At 51.7% G+C, this 20643-nt stretch overlaps 1 protein-coding gene across 1 annotated transcript in view; it reads right to left on the bottom strand.

The window, feature by feature from the left end:
• The window catches only part of TMPRSS9 (transmembrane serine protease 9), a 31865-nt gene extending 15121 nt beyond the window's left edge, over positions 1 to 16744 (bottom strand). The window contains exons 1-8 of the mRNA XM_074384831.1: positions 16603 to 16744; positions 10954 to 11081; positions 9194 to 9261; positions 8873 to 9048; positions 7441 to 7482; positions 6826 to 6939; positions 5713 to 5884; positions 989 to 1263 (exon numbers count right to left, since the gene is read on the bottom strand). Coding sequence (XP_074240932.1) covers positions 989 to 1263; positions 5713 to 5884; positions 6826 to 6939; positions 7441 to 7482; positions 8873 to 9048; positions 9194 to 9261; positions 10954 to 11081; positions 16603 to 16744 — 1117 coding nt within the window. The remainder of the gene's footprint in view (positions 1 to 988; positions 1264 to 5712; positions 5885 to 6825; positions 6940 to 7440; positions 7483 to 8872; positions 9049 to 9193; positions 9262 to 10953; positions 11082 to 16602) is intronic.
• Between the last annotated feature and the right edge of the window lie 3899 nt (positions 16745 to 20643).

The following is a 20643-nucleotide window of genomic DNA, read 5'->3' on the forward strand; positions in this document are numbered from 1 at the left end:
GGTGGGAGGACTGCTTGAACCCAGTAGTTTGAGGCTGCAGGGAGCTATGATCTCGCCACTGCACTCCTCCTGGGTGACAGAGTGACGGCCTGTCTCAAAAAAAAAAAAAAGCCGGGCATGGTGGCTCACACCTGTAATCCCAATACTTAAAGAGGCTGAGGCAGGCGGATCACTTGAGGTCAGGATTTTGAGACCAGCCTGGCCAACATGATGAAACCCCATCTCTATTAAAAATACAAAACTAGCTGGGCGTGGTGGCACGTGCCTGTAATCCCAGCTACTTGGGAGACTGAGGCAGGAGAATTACTTGAACCCAGGAAGCAGAGGTTGCAGCGAGCCAAGAGCCAAGATTGTACTCCAGCCTGGGTAACAAGAGTGAAACTCCGTCTCAAAAAAGAAAAGGCCAGGCGCTGTGGCTCACGCCTGTAATCCAAGCACTTTGGAGGCCAAGGCAGGCGGATCACCTGAGGTCAGGAGGTCAAGACCAGCCTGACCAACATGGTGAAACCCAGTCTTAAAAAAAAAAAAAGAAAAAAGCCGAGTGTGGTGGCTCACGCCTGTAATCACAACACTTTGGGAGGCGGAGGCAGGTGGATGACTTGAGGTCAGGTGTTCGAGACCAGCCTGACCAACAAGATGAAACCCCGTCTCTACTAAAAATACAAAATTAGCTGGGCATGGCAGAGGGTGCTTGTAATATCAGCTACTTGGGAGGCTGAAGCAGAATTGCTTGAACCCAGGAGGTGTAGGTTGCAGTGAGCTGAGATCACACTATTGCACTCCAGCCTGGACAAGAGTGAAACTCCATCTAAAAAAAAAAAAAAAAAAAAAAAATCCCAGTAGCATGAGGATGGGGTGATAGATACATTTTAGTAAGCAGTGGAGTTCATGAATGCAGCATCGGAGAGGAACGCACCCCACCGCATTTTCCCCTGCCGTCTGCCCGCCCTCCTGCCCGAGCTCCCTGGAGGCCGAGGAAGATGCTCACGGAAGTCCTCCTTCAGGTAGCCCCAGCCCGAGATCAGGCATTTCTTGCTGGGTGGGAAGACGTGCGTGGCGGCCGGGAGGCACACGGGCTGGACGTGCCGGCCGAAAGCCAGAGGGCTGCTCAGCTCCAGCACCGCCACATCAAAGTCGGCCGTGTCCGCGTTGTACAGAGGATGCTTGATGATCCGGGCCACCGGGGTCCGCACGGTGCTGGCCTCTGAGCCGCTGAGGTAGATCGTACCCACGTAGGCCACCCACTCCGTCGGGTCTTGGAACCTGCAGGAGAGAACGCCCCAGCTCAGAGGCCACCGGGGGTCAGAGCCGTCGCCGGAGGCAGACGGGACACTCACCTTGGATACAAAACTTAAGGGATGTCCCACCTAAATTAATATTTATTAATAGTATTTATAAGTTGGGCGTGGTGGCTCATGCCTGTAAGCCCAGTACTTTGGGAGGCCGAGGTGGGTGGATCACGAGGTCAAGAGATCAAGACCATCCTGGTCTACATGGTGAAACCCCGTCTCTATGTATTAAAAAAATAAAGCCGGGCTCGGTGGCTCAAGCCTGTAATCCCAGCACTTTGGGAGGCTGAGGCGGGTGGATCACGAGGTCGAGAGATCGAGACCATCCTGGTCAACATGGTGAAACCCCGTCTCTACTAAAAATACAAAAAAATTAGCTGGGCATGGTGGCGTGTGCCTGTAATCCCAGCTACTCAGGAGGCTGAGGCAGGAGAATTGCCTGAACCCAGGAGGCGGAGGTTGCGGTGAGCCGAGATCGCGCCATTGCACTCCAGACTGGGCAACAAGAGCGAAACTCCGTCTCACATAAATAAATAAATAAATAAATAAATAAATAAATAAATAAATAAATAAAAAATAAAAAAATAAAAAAATAAAAAAATAAAAATAAAAAGTATTTATAAATATCAGGCCAGGCACGGTGGGTCCTGTCTTAAATCCCACACTTTTTTTTTTTTAAGATGGGGTTTCACCATGATGGCCAGGCTGGTCTTGAACTCCTGACCTCAGGTGATCCACCCACCTCAGCCTCCCAAAGTGTTAGGGTTACAGGCGTGAGCCACTGCGCACGGCCCAAATCCCACACTTTCAGAGGCTGAGGCAGGAGGTTCACTTGAGCCCAGGAGTTTGAGGCCAGCCTGGGCAACACAGCAAAACCCATTCTTTAAAAGGAAAAGAAAAATAAAAGTATTAGCTGGGTGTGGTGGTGTGCACCTGAGTCCCAACTACTCAGGAGGCTGAGGTAGGAGGATCGCTTGAGCCTGGGAGGCTGAGGCTGTAGTGAGCTATCACTGAATCACTGCACTCCAGCCTGGGCAACAGAGTGAGACCTGTCTTAAAAAAGAAGAAAAAAAAATCACAGGTGCAGAAGAATGCATGATGCATGAAGTCTCAACATTATTTTTTTCTTTAAAAAAAATTTTTTTTTTTAAGACGGGGTTTCACCATGTTGGTCAGGCTGGTCTTGAACTCCCGACCTGAGGTGATTTGCCCACCTTGGCCTCCAAAATGCTTGGATTACAGGCGTGAGCACTGCGCCCCGCCTCAACATTTTTTTTTTTTTTTGAGACGGAGTTTCGCTCTTGTTACCCAGGCTGGAGGGCAATGGCGCGATCTCGGCTCACCGCAACCTCCGTCTCCTGGGTTCAGGCAATTCTCCTGCCTCAGCCTCCTGAGTAGCTGGGATTACAGGCACGCGCCACCATGCCCAGCTACTTTTTTGTATTTTTAGTAGAGACGGGGTTTCACCACGTTGACCAGGTTGGTCTCGATCTCTCGACCTTGTGATCCACCCGCCTCGGCCTCCCAAAGTGCTGGGATTACAGGCTTGAGCCACCGCGCCCAGCTAACATTTTTTTTTTTAAGACGGAGTCTCACTCTGTCACCCAGGCTGGAGCGCAGTGGCACAATCTCAACTCACTGCAACCTCTGCCTCCCGTATTCAAGTGATTCTCGTGCCTCAGCCTCCCAAGTAACTGGGATGACAGGTGTGCTCCCCCTCTGACTACTAAATTTTTTATATGTTTTTTGTAGAGACGGGGTTTCACCATTTTGGCCAGGCTGGTCTCGAACTCCTGACCTCGTGATCCACCCGCCTCAGCCTCCTACTGTTGGGATTACTGGCATGAGCCACCACGCCCGGCCAAGTATCAGCATTTTAAACAGAGACCGGATCTGACAGAGCTGGCATTAGGGTGAGGGGAACCAGCCATGAGCCTCCAGCACAAAAGTTCAAGAGGTGCCAAACACCTCAGCCATCAAGGTAAATGATACCGAGCCGGTGCAGCGGCTCACACCTGTAATCCCAGCCCTTTGGGAGGTACAAACAGGTGGATCACTTGAGGCCAGGAGTTCGAGACCAGCCCGGCCAACATGGCAAAACCCCGTCTCCGCCAAAAATACAAACATGAGCCAGGTGATGCAGGCACCTGTGGTCCCAGCTACTTGGGAGTCTGAAGCAGGAGAATCGCTTGATCCTGGGAGGTGGAGGTTACAGTGAGCCGAGACTGTACCACTGAACTCCGGCCTGTGTGACAGAGCGAGATTCCATCTCACACACACAAAAAGATAAATAATATCACAAGACAGTTTTTTTTTTTTTTTTTTGAAACGGAGTTTTGCTCGTTACCCAGGCTGGAGTGCAATGGCGCGATCTCGGCTCACCGCAACCTCCACCTCCTGGGTTCAGGCAATTCTCCTTCCTCAGCCTCCTGAGTAGCTAGGATTACAGGCACGCGCCACCATGCCCAGCTAATGTTTTGTATTTTTAGTAGAGATGGGGTTTCACCATGTTGACCAGGATGGTCTCGATCTCTTGACCTCGTGATCCACCCGCCTCGGCCTCCCAAAGTGCTGGGATTACAGGCTGAGCCACCGCGCCCGGCCTACAAGACAGTATTTTTAAAAAATCAGTGAATGCAAACAATGTCCACAATAAGCAAAACAGCAACAAAATGTCATCAGTCACCAGAGGAGCGCAAGTCAAAGCCAGAGGGAGATGCTCCTTCACACCCACAGGGATGGCTACTCTCACAAGAACAGAAACTGGGGGGTGTGGAGAAACCAACCCTTGTGTACTGCTGGTGGGAATGTGAAATGGTAGAGCCGGGCTGAGCATGCCTGTCATCCCAGCGGTATGGAAGGCCAAGGCAAGTGGATCACCTGAGGTCAGGAGTTCGAGACCAGCCTGGCCAACATGGTGAAACTCTGCCTCTACCAAAAACACACACAAAAAAGATTAGCCGGGCGTGGTGATACGCACCTGTAGTCCCAGCTACTTGGGAGGCTGGGGCAAGAGAATCGCTTGATCCCGGGAGGTGGAGGTTGCAGTGAGCTGAGATCACATCTCTGCATTCTGGCCAGGGCAAAAGAGTCGCAAAAATATAAAAATTTAAAAAAAAAAAAAAAAAAAAAAAGGCAAGATGCAGTGGCTCACACCTGTGATCTCAGCACTTTGGGAAGCTGAGGTGGGCGGGTCACCTGAGGTCAGGAGTTTGAGACCAGCCTGACCAAGATGGTGAAACCTCATCTCTGCTAAAAATACAAAGACTCGCCGGGCGCGGTGGCTCAAGCCTGTAATCCCAGCACTTTGGGAGGCCGAGGCGGGTGGATCACGAGGTCAAGAGATCGAGACCATCCTGGTCAACTTGGTGAAACCCCGTCTCTACTAAAAATACAAAACATTAGCTGGGCCTGGTGGCGCGTGCCTGTAATCCCAGCTACTCAGGAGGCTGAGGCAGGAGAATTGCCTGAACCCGGGAGGCGGAGGTTGCGGTGAGCCGAGATCGCGCCATTGCACTCCAGCCTGGGTAACAAGAGCGAAACTCCGTCTCAAAAAAAAAAAAAACAAAAAATACAAAGACTCCTTTGGCTCAAGTCACAGAATAAAAAAATGAAAAAAAAAAAAAAAAAAAAAAGCCGGGCGCGGTGGCTCAAGCCTGTAATCCCAGCACTTTGGGAGGCCGAGGCGGGTGGATCACGAGGTCAAGAGATCGAGACCATCCTGTTCAGCATGGTGAAACCCCGTCTCTACTAAAGGTGCAAAAAATTAGCTGGGCATGGTGGCGCGTGCCTGTAATCCCAGCTACTCAGGAGGCTGAGGCAGGAGAATTGCCTGAACCCAGGAGGCGGAGGTTGCGGTGAGCCGAGATCGCGCCATTACACTCCAGCCTGGGTAACAAGAGCAACACTCCGTCTCAAAAAAAAAAAAAAGAAAAAAAAAAAAGAAAAAGTACAAAAACTGGCTGGGCGTGGCAGTGTCTGCCTGTAATCCCAGCTACTCAGGAGGCTGAGGCAGGAGAATCGCTTGAACCCAGGAGGCAGAGGTCGTGGTGAGCCAAGATCATGCCGCTGCACTCCAGCCTGGGCGACAGTGTGAGACTCTGTCTCTAAAAATAATGCACTCACTGGGCGTGGTGGCTCACAACTGTAATCCTAGCACTTTGGGACGCTGAGGTGGGTGGATCACGTGATGTCAGGAGTTCAAGACCAGCCTGGCCATCATGGTGAAACCCCATCTTAAAAAAATATACACACACACACACACACATATACATATGCACTCAGATTCAACAACAGCAAAAGCAACAAAGGAATAGAAAAAATTACTTCCAAGGGCTCTGAGGAGACCAGAAGTGACGTCCTCGGTGCGCGAGGGAACACGGGAGAGGGACAGAGGGTTTGGAGCTTCGGGATGGGGGCTTACTCATTGAAGCAGTGCGCAGCAGACACCAGCCACCTGGCGCCGATGATGGTGGCCCCACAGAAGTGCTCCTTTTTCTCTCGAAGGCTGGCTTGCCACGGAAACTCCCCCGGGGACGCTTCCACGCCGCCCACAATCCTGCCGGCCGTCCTCCAGGCAGGCTGCAAGCCACACTCTGCAAGACAGCAGGTCACCAGCCAGGACCCCACAAAGACAAGACCTCACGCTGAGCTCCCAAAATGTAACATCTCGGATTCTCTCATCTACAGCCTCCAGATTCAGAGATGCTCGGGGACCCCTACCTGGTGTCCCGGACTCCTCCGGGGTCTCCCCTCCCAGAGAAAGGTCTATCCAGGACAGAGCTGTGGGTAAGGGGCGATGACCACAGTACAGGTGTGTGTAGGATATTGTGTCTATTTAGTCAACTTTCACGTCCTTCAGCAAAGGTTTGTAATTTTTTTTTTTTTTTTTTTTCCGACGGAGTTTCGCTCTTGTTACCCAGGCTGGAGTGCAATGGCACGATCTCGGCTCACCGCAACCTCCGCCTCCTGGGTTCAGGCGATTCTCCTGCCTCAGCCTCCTGAATAGCTGGGATTACAGGCACGCGCCACCATGCCCAGCTAGTTTTTGTATTTTTAGTAGAGATGGGGTTTCACCATGTTGACCAGGATGGTCTCGATCTCTTGACCTCGTGATCCACCTGCCTCGGCCTCCCAAAGTGCTGGGATGACAGGTGTGAGCCACCGCGCCCGGCTCATCTCTTCCAGCAGTTTAATTGTCTCTTCCCATTGCTCAAATCCCTGTGGCCACACCCCTGGATTTACAGGACACAGCTCCAGCTCCTGGTATCGATGGCTTTCCAGGCTTTGGCCAAGCTTCTGTTTTCAGCCTGGTATCTTCACCCTGTTCTCCCAAGGGTTCTCCCCGTCAAGACCCCCGAGCATTCCCTCTTTCTGCTTCCTCGTGTTGCTCCCCACACCATGGAATCCCCTTTCTTTTCTCTGCCCAGCCCCCATAAACGCCAGGCCTGTGTGCCCAAGTGACAGAGAGCAGAGCCCACAGCTGACCCTGGAAAGGGGGTGGCGCCCGGAGGCCCAGCCAGAGAGGCAGACTGACCGCAGAGCGCCTCATCAGACCCATCGGAGCAGTCCTGCTGGTCGTCACACTCCGGGTTCAGCTTGGTCACACACTGGCCATTCTGGCAGGAGAAGGAGTTCCCTGGACAGCGGCCTGAGGACAGGAAAGAACGGGGTTTCTGACCTCACGCTCCGTCTCCTGCTTGCAGTGAGGCACCACTCCACCCGGGGTAGTTTCCCCAGTGTATGGAAACAGAAATGCTCTCCTTTTTCCTTTTCTTTTTTTTTTTTTTGAGACAGAGTTTCACTCTTGTTACCCAGGCTGGAGTGCAATGGCGTGATCTCGGCTCACCGCAACCTCCGCCTCTAGGGTTCAAGTGATTCTCCTGTCTCAGCCTCCCCAGTAGCTGGGATTACAGGCACGCGCCACCACACCCAACTAATTTTTGTATTTTTAGTAGAGACGGTCTTTCACCATGTTGATCGGGCTGGTCTCCAACTCCTGACCTTGTGATCTGCCCACCTAGGCCTCCCAAAGTGCTGGGATTACAGACCTGAGCCACCGCGCTCAACCTTGTTCCGGGAATTCTTTCCCTTAGTTGAAAGGGGGAGCTTTAGGAAACCTGTCAGTAACTGCAATTGGAGAAAAACATACCTGATTTCAAGTCTCTTTCTGCCAAGGGTCCCTTATGTCTTCCTGCAACCAAACAGCAAAATAGAAGCTCATCGAATAAGCAGTAAAACTCTTTGAAAACATCCTATTGGCTGAGCACAGTGGCCCGCACCTGTAATCCCAGCACTTTGGGAGGCTGAAGTGGGAGAATCACCTGAACCCGGGAGGAGGAGGTTGCTGTGAGCCGAGATTACGCCAGTGAACTCCAGCCTGGGCAACAAGAGCGACACTCTGTCTCAAATTTAAAAAAAAAAAAAAAAAAAAAAAAAGGGCCGGGCATGGTGGCTCACGCCTGTAGTTCTAGCACTTTGGGAGGCTGAGTTGGGTGGATCACCTGAAGTCAGGAGTTCAAGACCAGCCTGGCCATCGTGGTGAAACCCCATCTTTTTTTTTTTTTTTTTTTTTTTTTTTTTTTTTTAGTAAAAAAGAACACGGCCTGTTGCACACAGGTGGTGAAGTGAAGTGAGCAGGTGTCCTGTCCACCCTGGGGCGTCACTTACACTCCTCAGTGAAGATAAAACACAATCAGCACTGCTGTGCAGTCACTCACTGGCCACAGGGCTCAGGCGGCCACCACACCCCACTGGCCTGGAAACGCCCCCTCACCAGGGAAAGTTCTGTTAACGCTGGAGCAGAGGTTATTAAGACCTGGACCAGCATGTCACAGCTGGTGGGGAGGGAACCACCGATGTCCCGCTCATCAAGATCAAGCTGACGATTTTCTTTTTTTTTTTTTTTTTTTGAGACAGAGTTTCGCTCTTGTTGCCCAGGCTGGAGTGCAATGGTGCGATCTCGGCTCACCGCAACCTCCGCCTCCTGGGTTCAGGCAATTCTCCTGCCTCAGCCTCCTGAGTAGCTGGGATTACAGGCACCCGCCACCATGCCCAGCTAATTTTTTTTTTTTTTTTGTATTTTTAGTAGAGACGGGGTTTCACCATGTTGACCAGGTTGGTCTCGATCTCTCGACCTTGTGATCCACCCGCCTCGGCCTCCCAAAGTGCTGGGATTACAGGCTTGAGCCACTGTGCCCGGCCTTTTTTTTTTTTTTTTTTTTTAATAGAGAGGGCTTCACCATGTTGGCCAGGCTGGTCTTGAACTCCTGACCTCGGGTGATCCACCTGCCTTGGCCTCCCAAGTGCTTGGATTACAAGTGTGAACCACAACGCCTGACCTTTTTTTTTTTTTTAAGTAGGGACTGGGTTTCACCATGTTGACCGGGCCGGTCTTAAACTCCCAACCTCAGGTGATCCATCCGCCTCAGTCTCCCAAAGTGCTGGGATCACAGGCATGAGCCGCTGCGCTGACTGTTTCATTTTCTTTTTATGGGAAGAGGTGATTATCAAAATGTATCTTGTGACAGCTGCCCGCCTCCAGCCTCCTCGTGATGTGGATTCAGTCTCAACTGCCCACTCACCTGTGAGCTCAGCCGACACAATGGTGCCGTAGGCAGCCAGGGAGATGCCTTGCTCCCGCAGCCTTGCCCGGATTCCTTCCTGCAGTATCTCCTCCTCCAGGCCCAGGCTCAACGTCTGGAGGGGTTGCAGCAGAAAATGCAGCCGGAAATGCACCAGGACGCTAGAGTTCCCTTCCCTACAGGTATGGAGGAGAGGCCCTTGGAGGAGGAGGGGCTCCTCCCTGCTGGAATCTTCTAGAATCTTCCATACTTTTCTGGAATCCTCCAGAAACTCCCAGATGTCCACCAAGTCTCCTTCACCCAATGGAAGCTCCAACTCACCTGTAATTCAGCACCGTGCAGCCCACACAGCTTGCCTCTAACTCTGTCTTCTGAAAACTACTTACAAACTGCAACAGAAACAAGACCAGTCAATGTTGAGACCCACAGCATGGGCACCCCGCCACTGCAGAGGCCTGGTAGGTGTTGGAGGGAGCTAGAGAGGGGGCTGGTTCCATGGGAAGGAATTTCCTTTCATTTCTGTTTTATTTTTATTTGTTTTATTTATTGAAACAGTCTCCCTCTGTCGCCCAGGCTGGAGTACAGTGGCACGATCTCGGCTCACTGCAACTTCTGACTCCCGGGTTCCAGCGATTCTCCTGCCTCAGCCTCCCAAGTAGCTGGGATTATGGGCACCCACCACCAGGCCCAGCTACTTTTTGTATTTTTTAGTAGAGATGGGAGTTCACCATATTGGCCAGGCTGGTCTTAAACTCCTGACCTGGTGATATGCCGACCTCAGCCCCCCACAATGCTGGGATTACAGGTGTGAGCCACCACGCCCGGCCTTATTTTTTATTTTTAAATTTTTTATTATTATTATTTTTGAGACAGAGTCTTGCTCTGTCATCTGGGCCCGAGTGCAGTGGCATCATATCAGCTCACTGCAATCTCTGCCTCCCGGGTTCAAGCGATTCTCCTGCCTCAGCCTCCTGAGTAGCTGGGATTACAGGCACGTGCCACCATGCCCAGCTGATTTTTTGTATTTTTAGTAGAGATGTTGTTTCACTACGTTGGCCACGCTGGTCTTGAACTCCTGACTTCATGATCCGCCCACCTCAGCCTCCCAAAATCCTGGGATTACAGGAGTGAGCCACCACGCCCAGTATATCTTTTTAAATTATTATTATTTTTTGAGATAGTGTCTTGCTCTGTCACCCAGGCTGGAGTGCAATGGCACGATCTCAGCTCACTGCAACTTCCGCCTCCCGGGCTCAGGCAATCCTCCCACCTCAGCCTCCTGAGTAGCTGGGATTACAGGCACATGCCATCACGCCCAGCTAATTTTGTATTTTTAGTGGAGACGGAGCATCTCCATGTTGGTCAGGCTAGTCTCCAACTCCCAACCTCAGGTGATCCACCCGCCTTGGGCTCCCACAGTGCTGGGATTACAGGCGTGAGCCACCACACCCGGCCTGCACCACTGTATTCTATTTTATCTTTTCCTGCTTTCCTGGAATGCCTGATTTTACCTTCCCCCAGGCTGGGAGGCCGAGGAGGGTGGATCACTTGAGGTCAGGAGCTGGAGACCATCCTGGCCAACATGGTGAAACCCCGTACCTACAAAAAAATACAAAAATTAGCCGGGCGTGGTGGCAGGTACCTGTAATCCCAGCCACTCGGGAGGCTGAGGCAGGAGAATTGCCTGAACCCAGGAGGCGGAGGTTGCGGTGAGCCGAGATCGCGCCACTGTACTCCAGCATGGGTGAGAGTGAGACTCTGTCTCAAAACAAATAAAACACATTCCCCCAGCCGGGTGTGAGGGCTCTGATTCCCATCCAGAATAAAACTGGAAACTGGAAACCTGGCCTGAAGTCCCACATGAGTCAGTCCTAAGTGGATATTGCTCTGCCCTGCAGGCATCAGCCTCGGCCCCCTGGCCTCATCCTCCCCATCCCATGACCTGGCTTCCCAATCTCACAGCCTCCACCCCAGCCTCCCTGCCTCCACCCCGCCTCCCTCCCCCATGGGAAGCAGCTCTAGGTCAGTGCCCCCAGCTACTTGCTTTTCCTCCCTGGCCCCCAAACGCAGACCACCCTCACCAGTGCCTCCAGGGTGGGCGTCAGCGTGCGGTGATAGTCCGAGGCCTCCTGCCGCAGACTGCTGGCCCATCGGATGCCCCGAACCTGGGCTGTGTGGTCCACGTGGACACCCTGCATAGAGAGGAAGGCTGGGGACGAGACCAGGGCCCATGAGAGAGCCTAGATTTGGGGGCTCAGGGCTCCACTGAGCCAGCGCCCCAGGCCCCGCCCTGCCTGCCCCCACACAGCCCGGTGGTCACTCCGTCGCCCCTGTGGTTGTCCCGAATAGCTACTCACAGGGCTCTCCCTCCATTTCCAAAAGCATCCTGGTTTGGAGCTGAATTCTCTGGCCACCCACTCAGAGGTCCCCAGATAACAGCACAAAGCAGATGTGAGGCCCCCAGTGAGCCCCAGACGCCCCTGGTTATCCCCCCAAGGCAGGACCCTGCTCATGCCTGTCTCCCATGTGGTGTCTGGCCCAGGACCTGAGCTGACTACAGGGAGTAACAGCTGGAATGACACTGGGGGACGGTGAAATGACTGTCCCCACCTCCTACTGCAGGGACGAGAGCACAGCCAGAGGCCAGCAGGGCTCTCCGGCCACAGTCCCATGAGGACATCTTCAAAATGCACTGGTTAATTGGTTGGTTTTGAGACGGGTCTTGCTCTGTTGCCCAGGCTGGAGTGCAGTGGCGCGATCTCCGCTCACTGCAACCTCCACCTCCCAGGCTCAAGCGATCCTCCTTCCTCAGCCTCCCGAGTAGCTGGGATTACAGGCGCACACCACCACACCTGGCTAGTTTTTTGTATTTTCAGTAGAGATGGAGTTTCAACATGTTGGCCAGGCTGGTCTCAAACCCCTGACCTCAAGTGATCTGCCCACCTCAGCCTCCCAAAGTGCTGGGATTGCAGGTGTGAGCCACTGCCCCAAGCAGAAAGCCTTGTTTTTTAGCTGTTGGGTATGTTGAGCGCAAAGTACAAAGTACAGCAAAAATAATAGTCATAAAAAATTCCTATGCCGATTCAAGCAGCAGAAGAAAAATCTTCTAAATAAAAACTACAAGAGCAACCACGGAAATCATGGAAGCACGAGTTTTGGTCAAAAATACGTTAAAACTCCCAGAAGTGCACACCAGCAAAAAATGGTCATCATTACAACATTTAAACGATGAAAATAGCAGCCTCGTAAACCGTAAAAGCTGGGTCCCAATTCTGTTGATTCTAAATGGATAGATGTGCTGGGTGGCTATTTACATAGTCAATACATTCAGTAGGCAGAATATTCTAAACCAATTCTAAAAACAGGACGTTTTTCTCGTTCAAGAAACTAAAAATAAAGAAGAACGAGCACCCTGGTGGTGGCCTGGATTGCCCGCCTGAGTCCCAACCTCACTCCGTAACTTTTTAGTCTGAAACAACTGCAGATTCAGGAAGGTGCAGAAATAGCTGAGAACGTCTCCCGCCCTCCACCCAACCTCTCCTGACATCTCCAGCTAAAATAGGGAGCTGTTCAGGAAGGGCTGAGTTCTCATTTTTATTTTTTATTTATTTATTTATTTTGAGACAGAGTCTCTATTGTTTGGGCTTCAAAGCAGGGGCGCGGTCACAGCTCACTGCAGCCTCCACCTCCTGGGCTCCGGTGATCCTCCTTCCTTAGCCTCTCCCGAGTAGCTGGGACCACAGGCACCCACCGTCACACATAGCTGCTTTTCTTTCTTTTTTCCTCTTTTCAAAAATTTTTATTTGTTATCACTATTGTTTTTTGTTTATTACACTTTAAGTTCTGGGTACATGTGCGGAACGTGCATGTTGGTTACATAGGTGGACACATGCCATGATGGTTTGCTGCACCCATCCCCCTGTCATCTACATTAGGGATATTTCTTTTCTTGTTTTGAGACAGAGTCTCGCTCTGTCACCCAGGCTGGAATGCAGTGGCACAATCTTGGCTCACTGCAACCACCTCCCATGTTCAAGAGATTCTCCTGCCTCAACCTCCTGAGTAGCTGGGATCACAGGTGTACGCCACCACACCCGGCTAATTTTTTTTTTAATTTTAGCAGAGATGGGGTTTCACCCTGTTGGCCAGTATGGTCTCGATCTCTTGACCTCCTGATCCGCCCACCTCAGACTCCCAAACTGCTGGGATTATAGCCATGAGCCACCATGCCCAGCCTTTTTTTTTTTTTTTTTTTTTTTTTTTTGAGACAAGGTCTCACTTTGTCGCCCAGACTGGGGTACAGTGGTATGATCTTGGCTCACTGCAACTTCCACTTCCCAGATTCAAGCACTTCTCCAGCCTCAGCCTCCCAAGTAGCTGGGATTGCAGGTGTGCACCAACATGCCCAGCTAATTTCTGAAATTTTTTTTTTTTTTTTTTTTTGTAGAGATGAGTTTTCACCATGTTGGTCAGGCTGGTCTCAAATTTCTGACCTCATGATCCACCTACCTCGGCCTCCCAAAGTGCTGGGATTACAGGCGGGAGCCACCGCGCCCGGCGTCTTTTTTTTTTTTTAATTAGGGTGTCACTCTGTCTCCCAGCCTGGAGTGCAGTGGTGGGATCATGGTTCCCTGCAGGTTCAAACTCCTGGGCTCAAGTGATCCTTCCACCTCAGTCTTCCGAGTAGCAGGGACTGCAGGCACGCACAACCGCTCATTTTCATTTCAGACATTTAAAATGTTTTAAGTGCTTCTTGTTTTTATTATTTGATTTTTTTTATAGAGACAGGGTCTCACTATGTTGCCTAGGCTGGTCTTGAACCCCTGGGTCCAAGCAAGCCTCCTGCCTCCACCTTCCAGAGTGCTGGGATTACAGGCGTGAGCCACCACGCCCAGTCTTAAGGGCTTCTTAAAAGACTTTCTGGGGCGGGGCGCCTGTAATTCCAGCACTTTGGGAGGCTGAGGCGGGTGGATCACTTGAAGTCAGGAGTTCAAGACCAGCCTGGCGGGGCTGGGCGTGGTGGCTCACGCCTACAATCCCAGCAGGTGGATCCATGAGGTCAATAGATGGAGACCATCCTGGTCAACATGGTGAAACCCCGTCTCTACTAAAAATACAAAAAATTAGCTGGGCATGGTGGCGCATGCCTGTAATCCCAGCTACTCAGGAGGCTGAGGCAGGAGAATTGCCTGAACCCAGGAGGCGGAGGTTGCGATGAGCCGAGATCACGCCATTGCACTCCAGCCTGGGTAACAAGAGCGAAACTCTGTCTCAAAAAATAAAAAATAAAAAAAGATTTTCTGGGGTTGCAGGGGGTCCTGGTGGGAATTATATTTATCTGTTGTTCCCAAAATGAATTTGTTAGAATACAGATGAGAGAACCTCTGCCTCTCGCTAGTGTGAGGATGAACACAGACACACATGCAGACACGCACATGCAAACACATGCAAATGAACATGTGTGCACCATACACAAACACACAAGGAACCCAAATCGTACTGCATTTACTACGCATGGCCACTAGAGGGCCTCAGTCAAACGTGTCTGACTCTGGGAGTTTCCAGAATTTTCACAAATATTAAAAAAAAAAAAAAAGAAAGAAAGAAAAGCCAGTTACAATGGTTCACACCTGTTATCCTAGCACTTTGGGAGGCTGAGGCAGGAGAATCACAAGGTTTGAAGTTCAGGACAAGCCTGGCCAACATGGTGAAACCCCGTCTCTACTAAAAATACAAAAATTAGCTGGGCATGGTGGCAGGTGCCTGTAATCCCAGCTACTCAGAAGGCTGAGGCAGGAGAATCGCTTGAGCCCGGGAGGTGGACGTTGCAGTGAGCCGAGATCGCGCCACTGTACTTCAGCCTGGGCGACAGAGCAAGACTCTGTCTCAAAAAAAAAAAAAAAAAAAAAAAAATCAGGAGGATTCTCACAGGATCACCAGCTTATCATTCTGCTGCCCAAGAGCATTCCCCCCAAAATTGCTGTTAATTATCATCATTTAAATGTTACTGTGTCACCCAGGCTGGACTGCAGTGGTACGATCTCGGCTCACTGCAACCTCCGCCTCCCAGGTTCAAGCAATTCTCCTGCCTCAGCCTCCGGAGTAGCTGGGACTACAGGTGCGCGCCACCATGCCCAACTATTTTTTGTTTTTATTTTTAGCAGAGACAGGGTTTTACCATGTGGGCCAGGCTGCTCTGAACTTCTGACCTCAGGTGATCCACCCGCCTCGGCCTCCCAGAGTGTCAAGATTACAGGCATGAGCCACCGCGCCCGGCCAGAATGAACATTTATCATCATAAAATCAACGTCATCATCATTTAAATGTAAAAAGGTGATTTTAACATGCTGTGGGAAGCCAGTGACTGCAGCGTGAGCTCGTCCCACACCTCCACTGCCCAAGAGATCTTTCTGCGATGATAGAATCTTCCAGATCTGCACGGCTCACTACAGCAACCACAGGTCACACGTGGCCACAGGGCAGTTGAAGTGTGGCTGGTGGGGTTCAGGAATTGAATTGCATTTATTCACTGAGACACGGTCTTCTCTGCTGTCCAGGCTGGAGTGCCAAGTCAGGATCTCGGCTCACTGCAACCTCCACCTCCTGGGTTCAAGCGATTCTCCCACCTCAGCCTCCTGTGATTACAGGCATGTGCTACCATGCCTGGCTAATTTTGCTTTTTTTGCTTTTTTTTTTCTTTTTTTGAGACAAAGTCTTGCTTTGTCACCAGGCTGAAGTGTAGTGGTACAGTCTCAGCTCACTGCAACCTCCACCACCCAAGTTCAAGCGATTCTCCTGCCTCAGCCTCCTGAGTAGCTGGGACTATAGGCGCGCACCACCACACCCAGCTGATTTTTGTATTTTAGTAGAGACGGGGTTTCACCATGTTGGCCGGGCTGGTCTCGATCTCTTGACCTCATGATCTGCCCATCTCAGCCTCCCAAGATGCTGGGATTACAGACGTGGGCCACCATGCCCAGCCCTAATTTTGCATTTTTAATAGAGATGGGGTTTCTCCAATGTTGGTCAGGCTGGTTTCAAACTCCTGACCTCAGGTGATCTACCCACTTCAGCCTCCCAATGTGCTGGGATTGTAGGCAGGAGCCACCACGCCTGGCAACTGCTCGTTTTTTTTTGTTTTTGTTGTTTTTTTTGAGACGGAGTTTCGCTCTTGTTACCCAGGCTGGAGTGCAATGGCGCGATCTCGGCTCACCGCAACCTCCGCCTCCTGGGTTCAGGCAATTCTCCTGCCTCAGCCTCCTGAGTAGCTGGGATTACAGGCACGCGCCACCATGCCCAGCTAATTTTTTAGTATTTTTAGTAGAGATGGGGTTTCACCATGTTGACCAGGATGGTCTCGATCTCTCGACCTTGTGATCCACCCACCTCGGCCTCCCAAAGTGCTGGGATTACAGGCTTGAGCCACTGCGCCCGGCACTTTTGGGTACTTTTCTGATTTGCCAAAATGTAAACTAAGGTCATTTCACTGTCTGTTTCTCTCTCTGTCACCCCAGCTGTGAAAACTTCCTTCGGGAGCTTCTTGCGTTGGTAAAAGCGACACAGAGGAACTCACCCGCCCCCCCGTCCACACCCCTGACCTGGAGCAGCCTTTGTTCCACGCGTAGACACTGCCCTCCGACGCGTGACCACGGAGACACCACCAAGTTGCTTCCCCGTGTCTGCACAGGTGCCCTGGTTTTGCAAACCCAGCCAATCCTGTAGCTACTTACCCAAAACGACTCCCAGGGTGAGGACGACAAGGCTGGTGGCCACCACGCCAACGGTGACCGCTCGACAGCACGCGGCGTCCGGAGCAGGGACCTCCTTGGTTGTCCTGGGCATGAGGTGTACGTCAGCCACGGCGGACTCCATGGCTCAGATGCATGCAGACAGCAATCTGGATGTCACCCAAGACGACAGAAACACGGGGTCAGAGGCTGAAGGCGTTTGTCTTCCCATAAGCAGGAGCTGCAACTATGCCCTTAAAAATGGCCAGGCGGCCGGGCGCGGTGGCTCAAGCCTGTAATCCCAGCACTTTGGGAGGCCGAGGCGGGTGGATCACGAGGTCAAGAGATCGAGACCATTCTGGTCAACATAGTGAAACCCCGTCTCTACTAAAAATACAAAAATTAGGGCCGGGCGCGGTGGCTCAAGCCTGTAATCCCAACACTTTGGGAGGCCGAGGCGGGTGGATCACGAGGTCGAGAGATCGAGACCATCCTGGTCAACATGGTGAAACCCCGTCTCTACTAAAAATACAAAAAATTAGCTGGGCATGGTGGCGTGTGCCTGTAATCCCAGCTACTCAGGAGGCTGAGGCAGAAGAATTGCCTGAACCCAGGAGGCGGAGGTTGCGGTGAGCCGAGATCACGCCATTGCACTCCAGCCTGGGTAACAAGAGCGAAACTCCGTCTCAAAAAAAAAAAAAAAAAAAAAAAAAAAAAATGGCCAGGCTGCTCGGGCATGGTGGCTCATGCCTGTGATCCCAGCACTTTGGGAGGCTGAGGCGAGCGGATCACAAGGTCAGGAGTTCGAGACCAGCCTGACCAACACGGTGAAACCCTAGCTCTACTAAAAATACAAAAATTAGCTGGGCATGATAGCGGATGCCTATAATCCCAGCTACTCAGGAGGCTGAGGCTGGAGAATCGCTTGAATCCAGGAGGCGGAGGCTGCAGTGAGCTGAGACTATGCCACTACACTCTAGCCTGGGCCACAGAGCAAGACTCCATCTCAAAAAAAAAAAAAAAAAAAAAGGCTGGGCTGGCTGGGCACAGTGGCTCACGCCTGTAATCCCAGCACTTTGGGAGGTCGAGGTGGGCAGATCACAAGGTCAGGAGTTCAAGACCAGCCTGGCTAACATGATGAAACCCTGTCTCTATTAAAAATACAAAAATTAGCTGGGCATGGTGGCAGGGACCTGTAATCCCACCTACTAGGGAGGCTGAGGCAGGAAAAACACTTGATCCTGGGAGTTGGAGGTTGCAGTGAGCAGAGATTGCTGCATTGCATTACAGCCTGGGTGACAGAGCAAGACTCTGCATCAGAAAAAAAAAAAAAGGCCATGGGCACAGAGGCTCACACCTGTAATCCCAGCACTTTGGGAGCCCAAGGCGGGCAGATCACGAGGTCAGGAGTTCAAGACCAGCCTGGCCAACATGACAAAACCCCATCTCTACTAAAAATACAAAAATTAACTAGGCATGATGGTAGGCGCCTGTAATCCCAGCTACTCCGGAGGCTGAGGCAGGAGAATCACTTGAACCCAGGAGGCGGAGGTTGCGGTGAGCCGAGATCGTGCCATTGCACTCCAGCCTGGGTGACAGAGTGAGACTCTGTCTCAAAAAAAAAAAAAAAAAGCCAAGTGCAAGGGCTCACGCCTGTAATCCCAGCACTTTGGTTGGGAGGCTAAGGCTGGTGGATCATGCGGTCAGAAGTTCAAAACCAGCCTGGCCAAGATGGTGAAACTGCATCTCTACTAAAGATACAAAAAATTAGCCGGGCGTGGTGGTGGACACCTGTAATCCCAGCTACTCAGGAGGCTGAGCCAGGAGAATCGCTTGAACCCAGGAGGTGGAGGTTGCAGTGAGCTGAGACTGCGCCATTGCACTCCAGCCTGGGTAACAAGAGTGAAACTCCGTCTCAAAAAAAAAAAAAGATAAAATCTGACTGCTGGCTGGACTGCCGCATGGAGGTGAGGGCTCCCATAGGTTACTGAGGTCCATTACTAGAAAGAGTAAGCGTGAGGTTCCCACAGCTGCTATAACAAAGGACCCCACAGCTGTGGGCTTAGAGGAACACTGAGTGACTGGTTGGGCATGGTGGCTCTCACCTGTAATCCCAGCATTTGAGGAGGCTGAAGTGGGAGGATCACTTGAGCCCAGGAGTTAGAGACCAGCCTGGGCAACACGGTGAGACTCCATCTCCACAAAAAATAAACAGAAACTAGCCAGGTGTGGCGCCTCATGCCTGTAATCCTAGCAGATCAGGAGGCTGAGGCAGGAGGATCGCCTGAGTCCAGGAGGTGGAGGCTGCAGTGAGCTGTGATTGTGCCACCGCACTGCAGCCTGGGTGACCGACCCTGTCTCTAAAAATTAAGAAATGGAATACTGACTCGGAACCTCACAGTTCTGGAAGTCAGAAGTCTGAGATCCATCTTACAGGGCTCCCCACCAAGCTGTGGGCAGGACGGGGCCCTCATGGGGGCTCCAGGGGAGAATCCGTTTCCCCGCTTTCCATCTAGAGGCTCGGGGCCCGTCCTCCTTCTTCACAGCCACAGGCGGCCTCCGCCAGTCTCTCTCTGACTCCCACCCTCCTGGTTCCCCGCCCCCCCCCTTTTTTTCTTTTTTCCTCTGTGGTATTTCAGGATTCTGGTGGTTGTTGTTGTTGTTGAGACAGGGTCTTTCTCTGTTGCCCAGGCTGGAGTGCAGTGGTGTGATGACAGCTTACTGCAGCCAGCGCCTCCTGGGCTCAAGCAATCCTCCCATCTCAGCCTCCTGAGTAGCTGGGACCACATGCGTGCACCACCACACCCGGGTCATTTGTTTTGTTTTGTTTTGTTTTTGTACAGAAGGAGTCTTGCTATGTTGCCCAAGCTGGTCTCGAACTCCTGACCTCAAGCAATCCTCCCACCTCAACCACCTGAACTGCTGAGATTACAGGCATGAGCCACCATGCCAGGCCTGAGTGACATCTTTTGAAGGGAGGTGCATGAAAGAATTTGTGACCACAGACTGTTTTTCTGTCACACTCAACAATTCCTTCTGGCTCAGTGTCCAAAATAGATTCCTAAACCAGGCATTCCTCACATGCGGGTAGCTACAGCTCTGGACAGGCCACCAGCATGCCCTCTGGAAGGACTGGTCTCTTTCCTCCCTCCCTGGACCCTCTGTGAGCCATTCCTAGCAATTAGATGGTCCCTTCGAAATGTTCATCAGAATACGTCATCCCTGGCGACACACACACTAAAATACCTCCAGCAGTTCTAAAACACAAAGTTCTCCTCCTGACCTTCACACCCGATCCCTGATTTTTTTTTTTTTTTTTTCTGAGACGGAGTTTCGCTCTTGTTACCCAGGCTGGAGTGCAACGGCGCGATCTCGGCTCACCGCAACCTCCGCCCCCTGGGTTCAGGCAATTCTCCTGCCTCAGCCTCCCGAGTAGCTGGGATTACAGGCACCCGCCACCATGCCCAGCTAACTTTCGTATTTTTAGTAGAGACGGGGTTTCACCATGTTGACCAGGATGGTCTCGATCTCTTGACCTCGTGATCCGCCCGCCTCGGGCTCCCAAAGTGCTGGGATTACAGGCTTGAGCCACCGCGCCCGGCCCGATCCCTGATTATTATTATTATTATTATTTTTTGAGATGTTATCTCGCTCTTGTCCCCCAGGCTGGAGTGCAATGGCATGATCTCGGCTCACTGCAAACTCCGCCTCCCGGGTTCAAGGGATTCTCCTGCCTCAGCCTCCTGAGGAGCCGGAATTACAGGCCCCCACCACAGATGTGGACCTGGATAATTTTTGTATTTTTAGTAGAGCCAGGGTTTCATCATGTTGCCCAGGCTGGTCTTGAACTCCTGATCTCAGGTGATCTGCTTGCCTCGGCCTCCCAAAGCATTGGGATTACAGGTGGGAGCCGCTACACCCGCTGGTGGTAAATATTTTCATGTTCACAAGCCTGTCTGGACTGTGGCCCTGAACGGTGCCATTATCATGCTAATGCAGCCCACCATATGTAAATAATTAGACACAATCTGGCCGGGCGGGTGG

The sequence above is a fragment of the Saimiri boliviensis genome, chromosome 14 (genome assembly GCF_048565385.1).
Source record: "Saimiri boliviensis isolate mSaiBol1 chromosome 14, mSaiBol1.pri, whole genome shotgun sequence".
NCBI lineage: Eukaryota > Metazoa > Chordata > Mammalia > Primates > Cebidae > Saimiri > Saimiri boliviensis.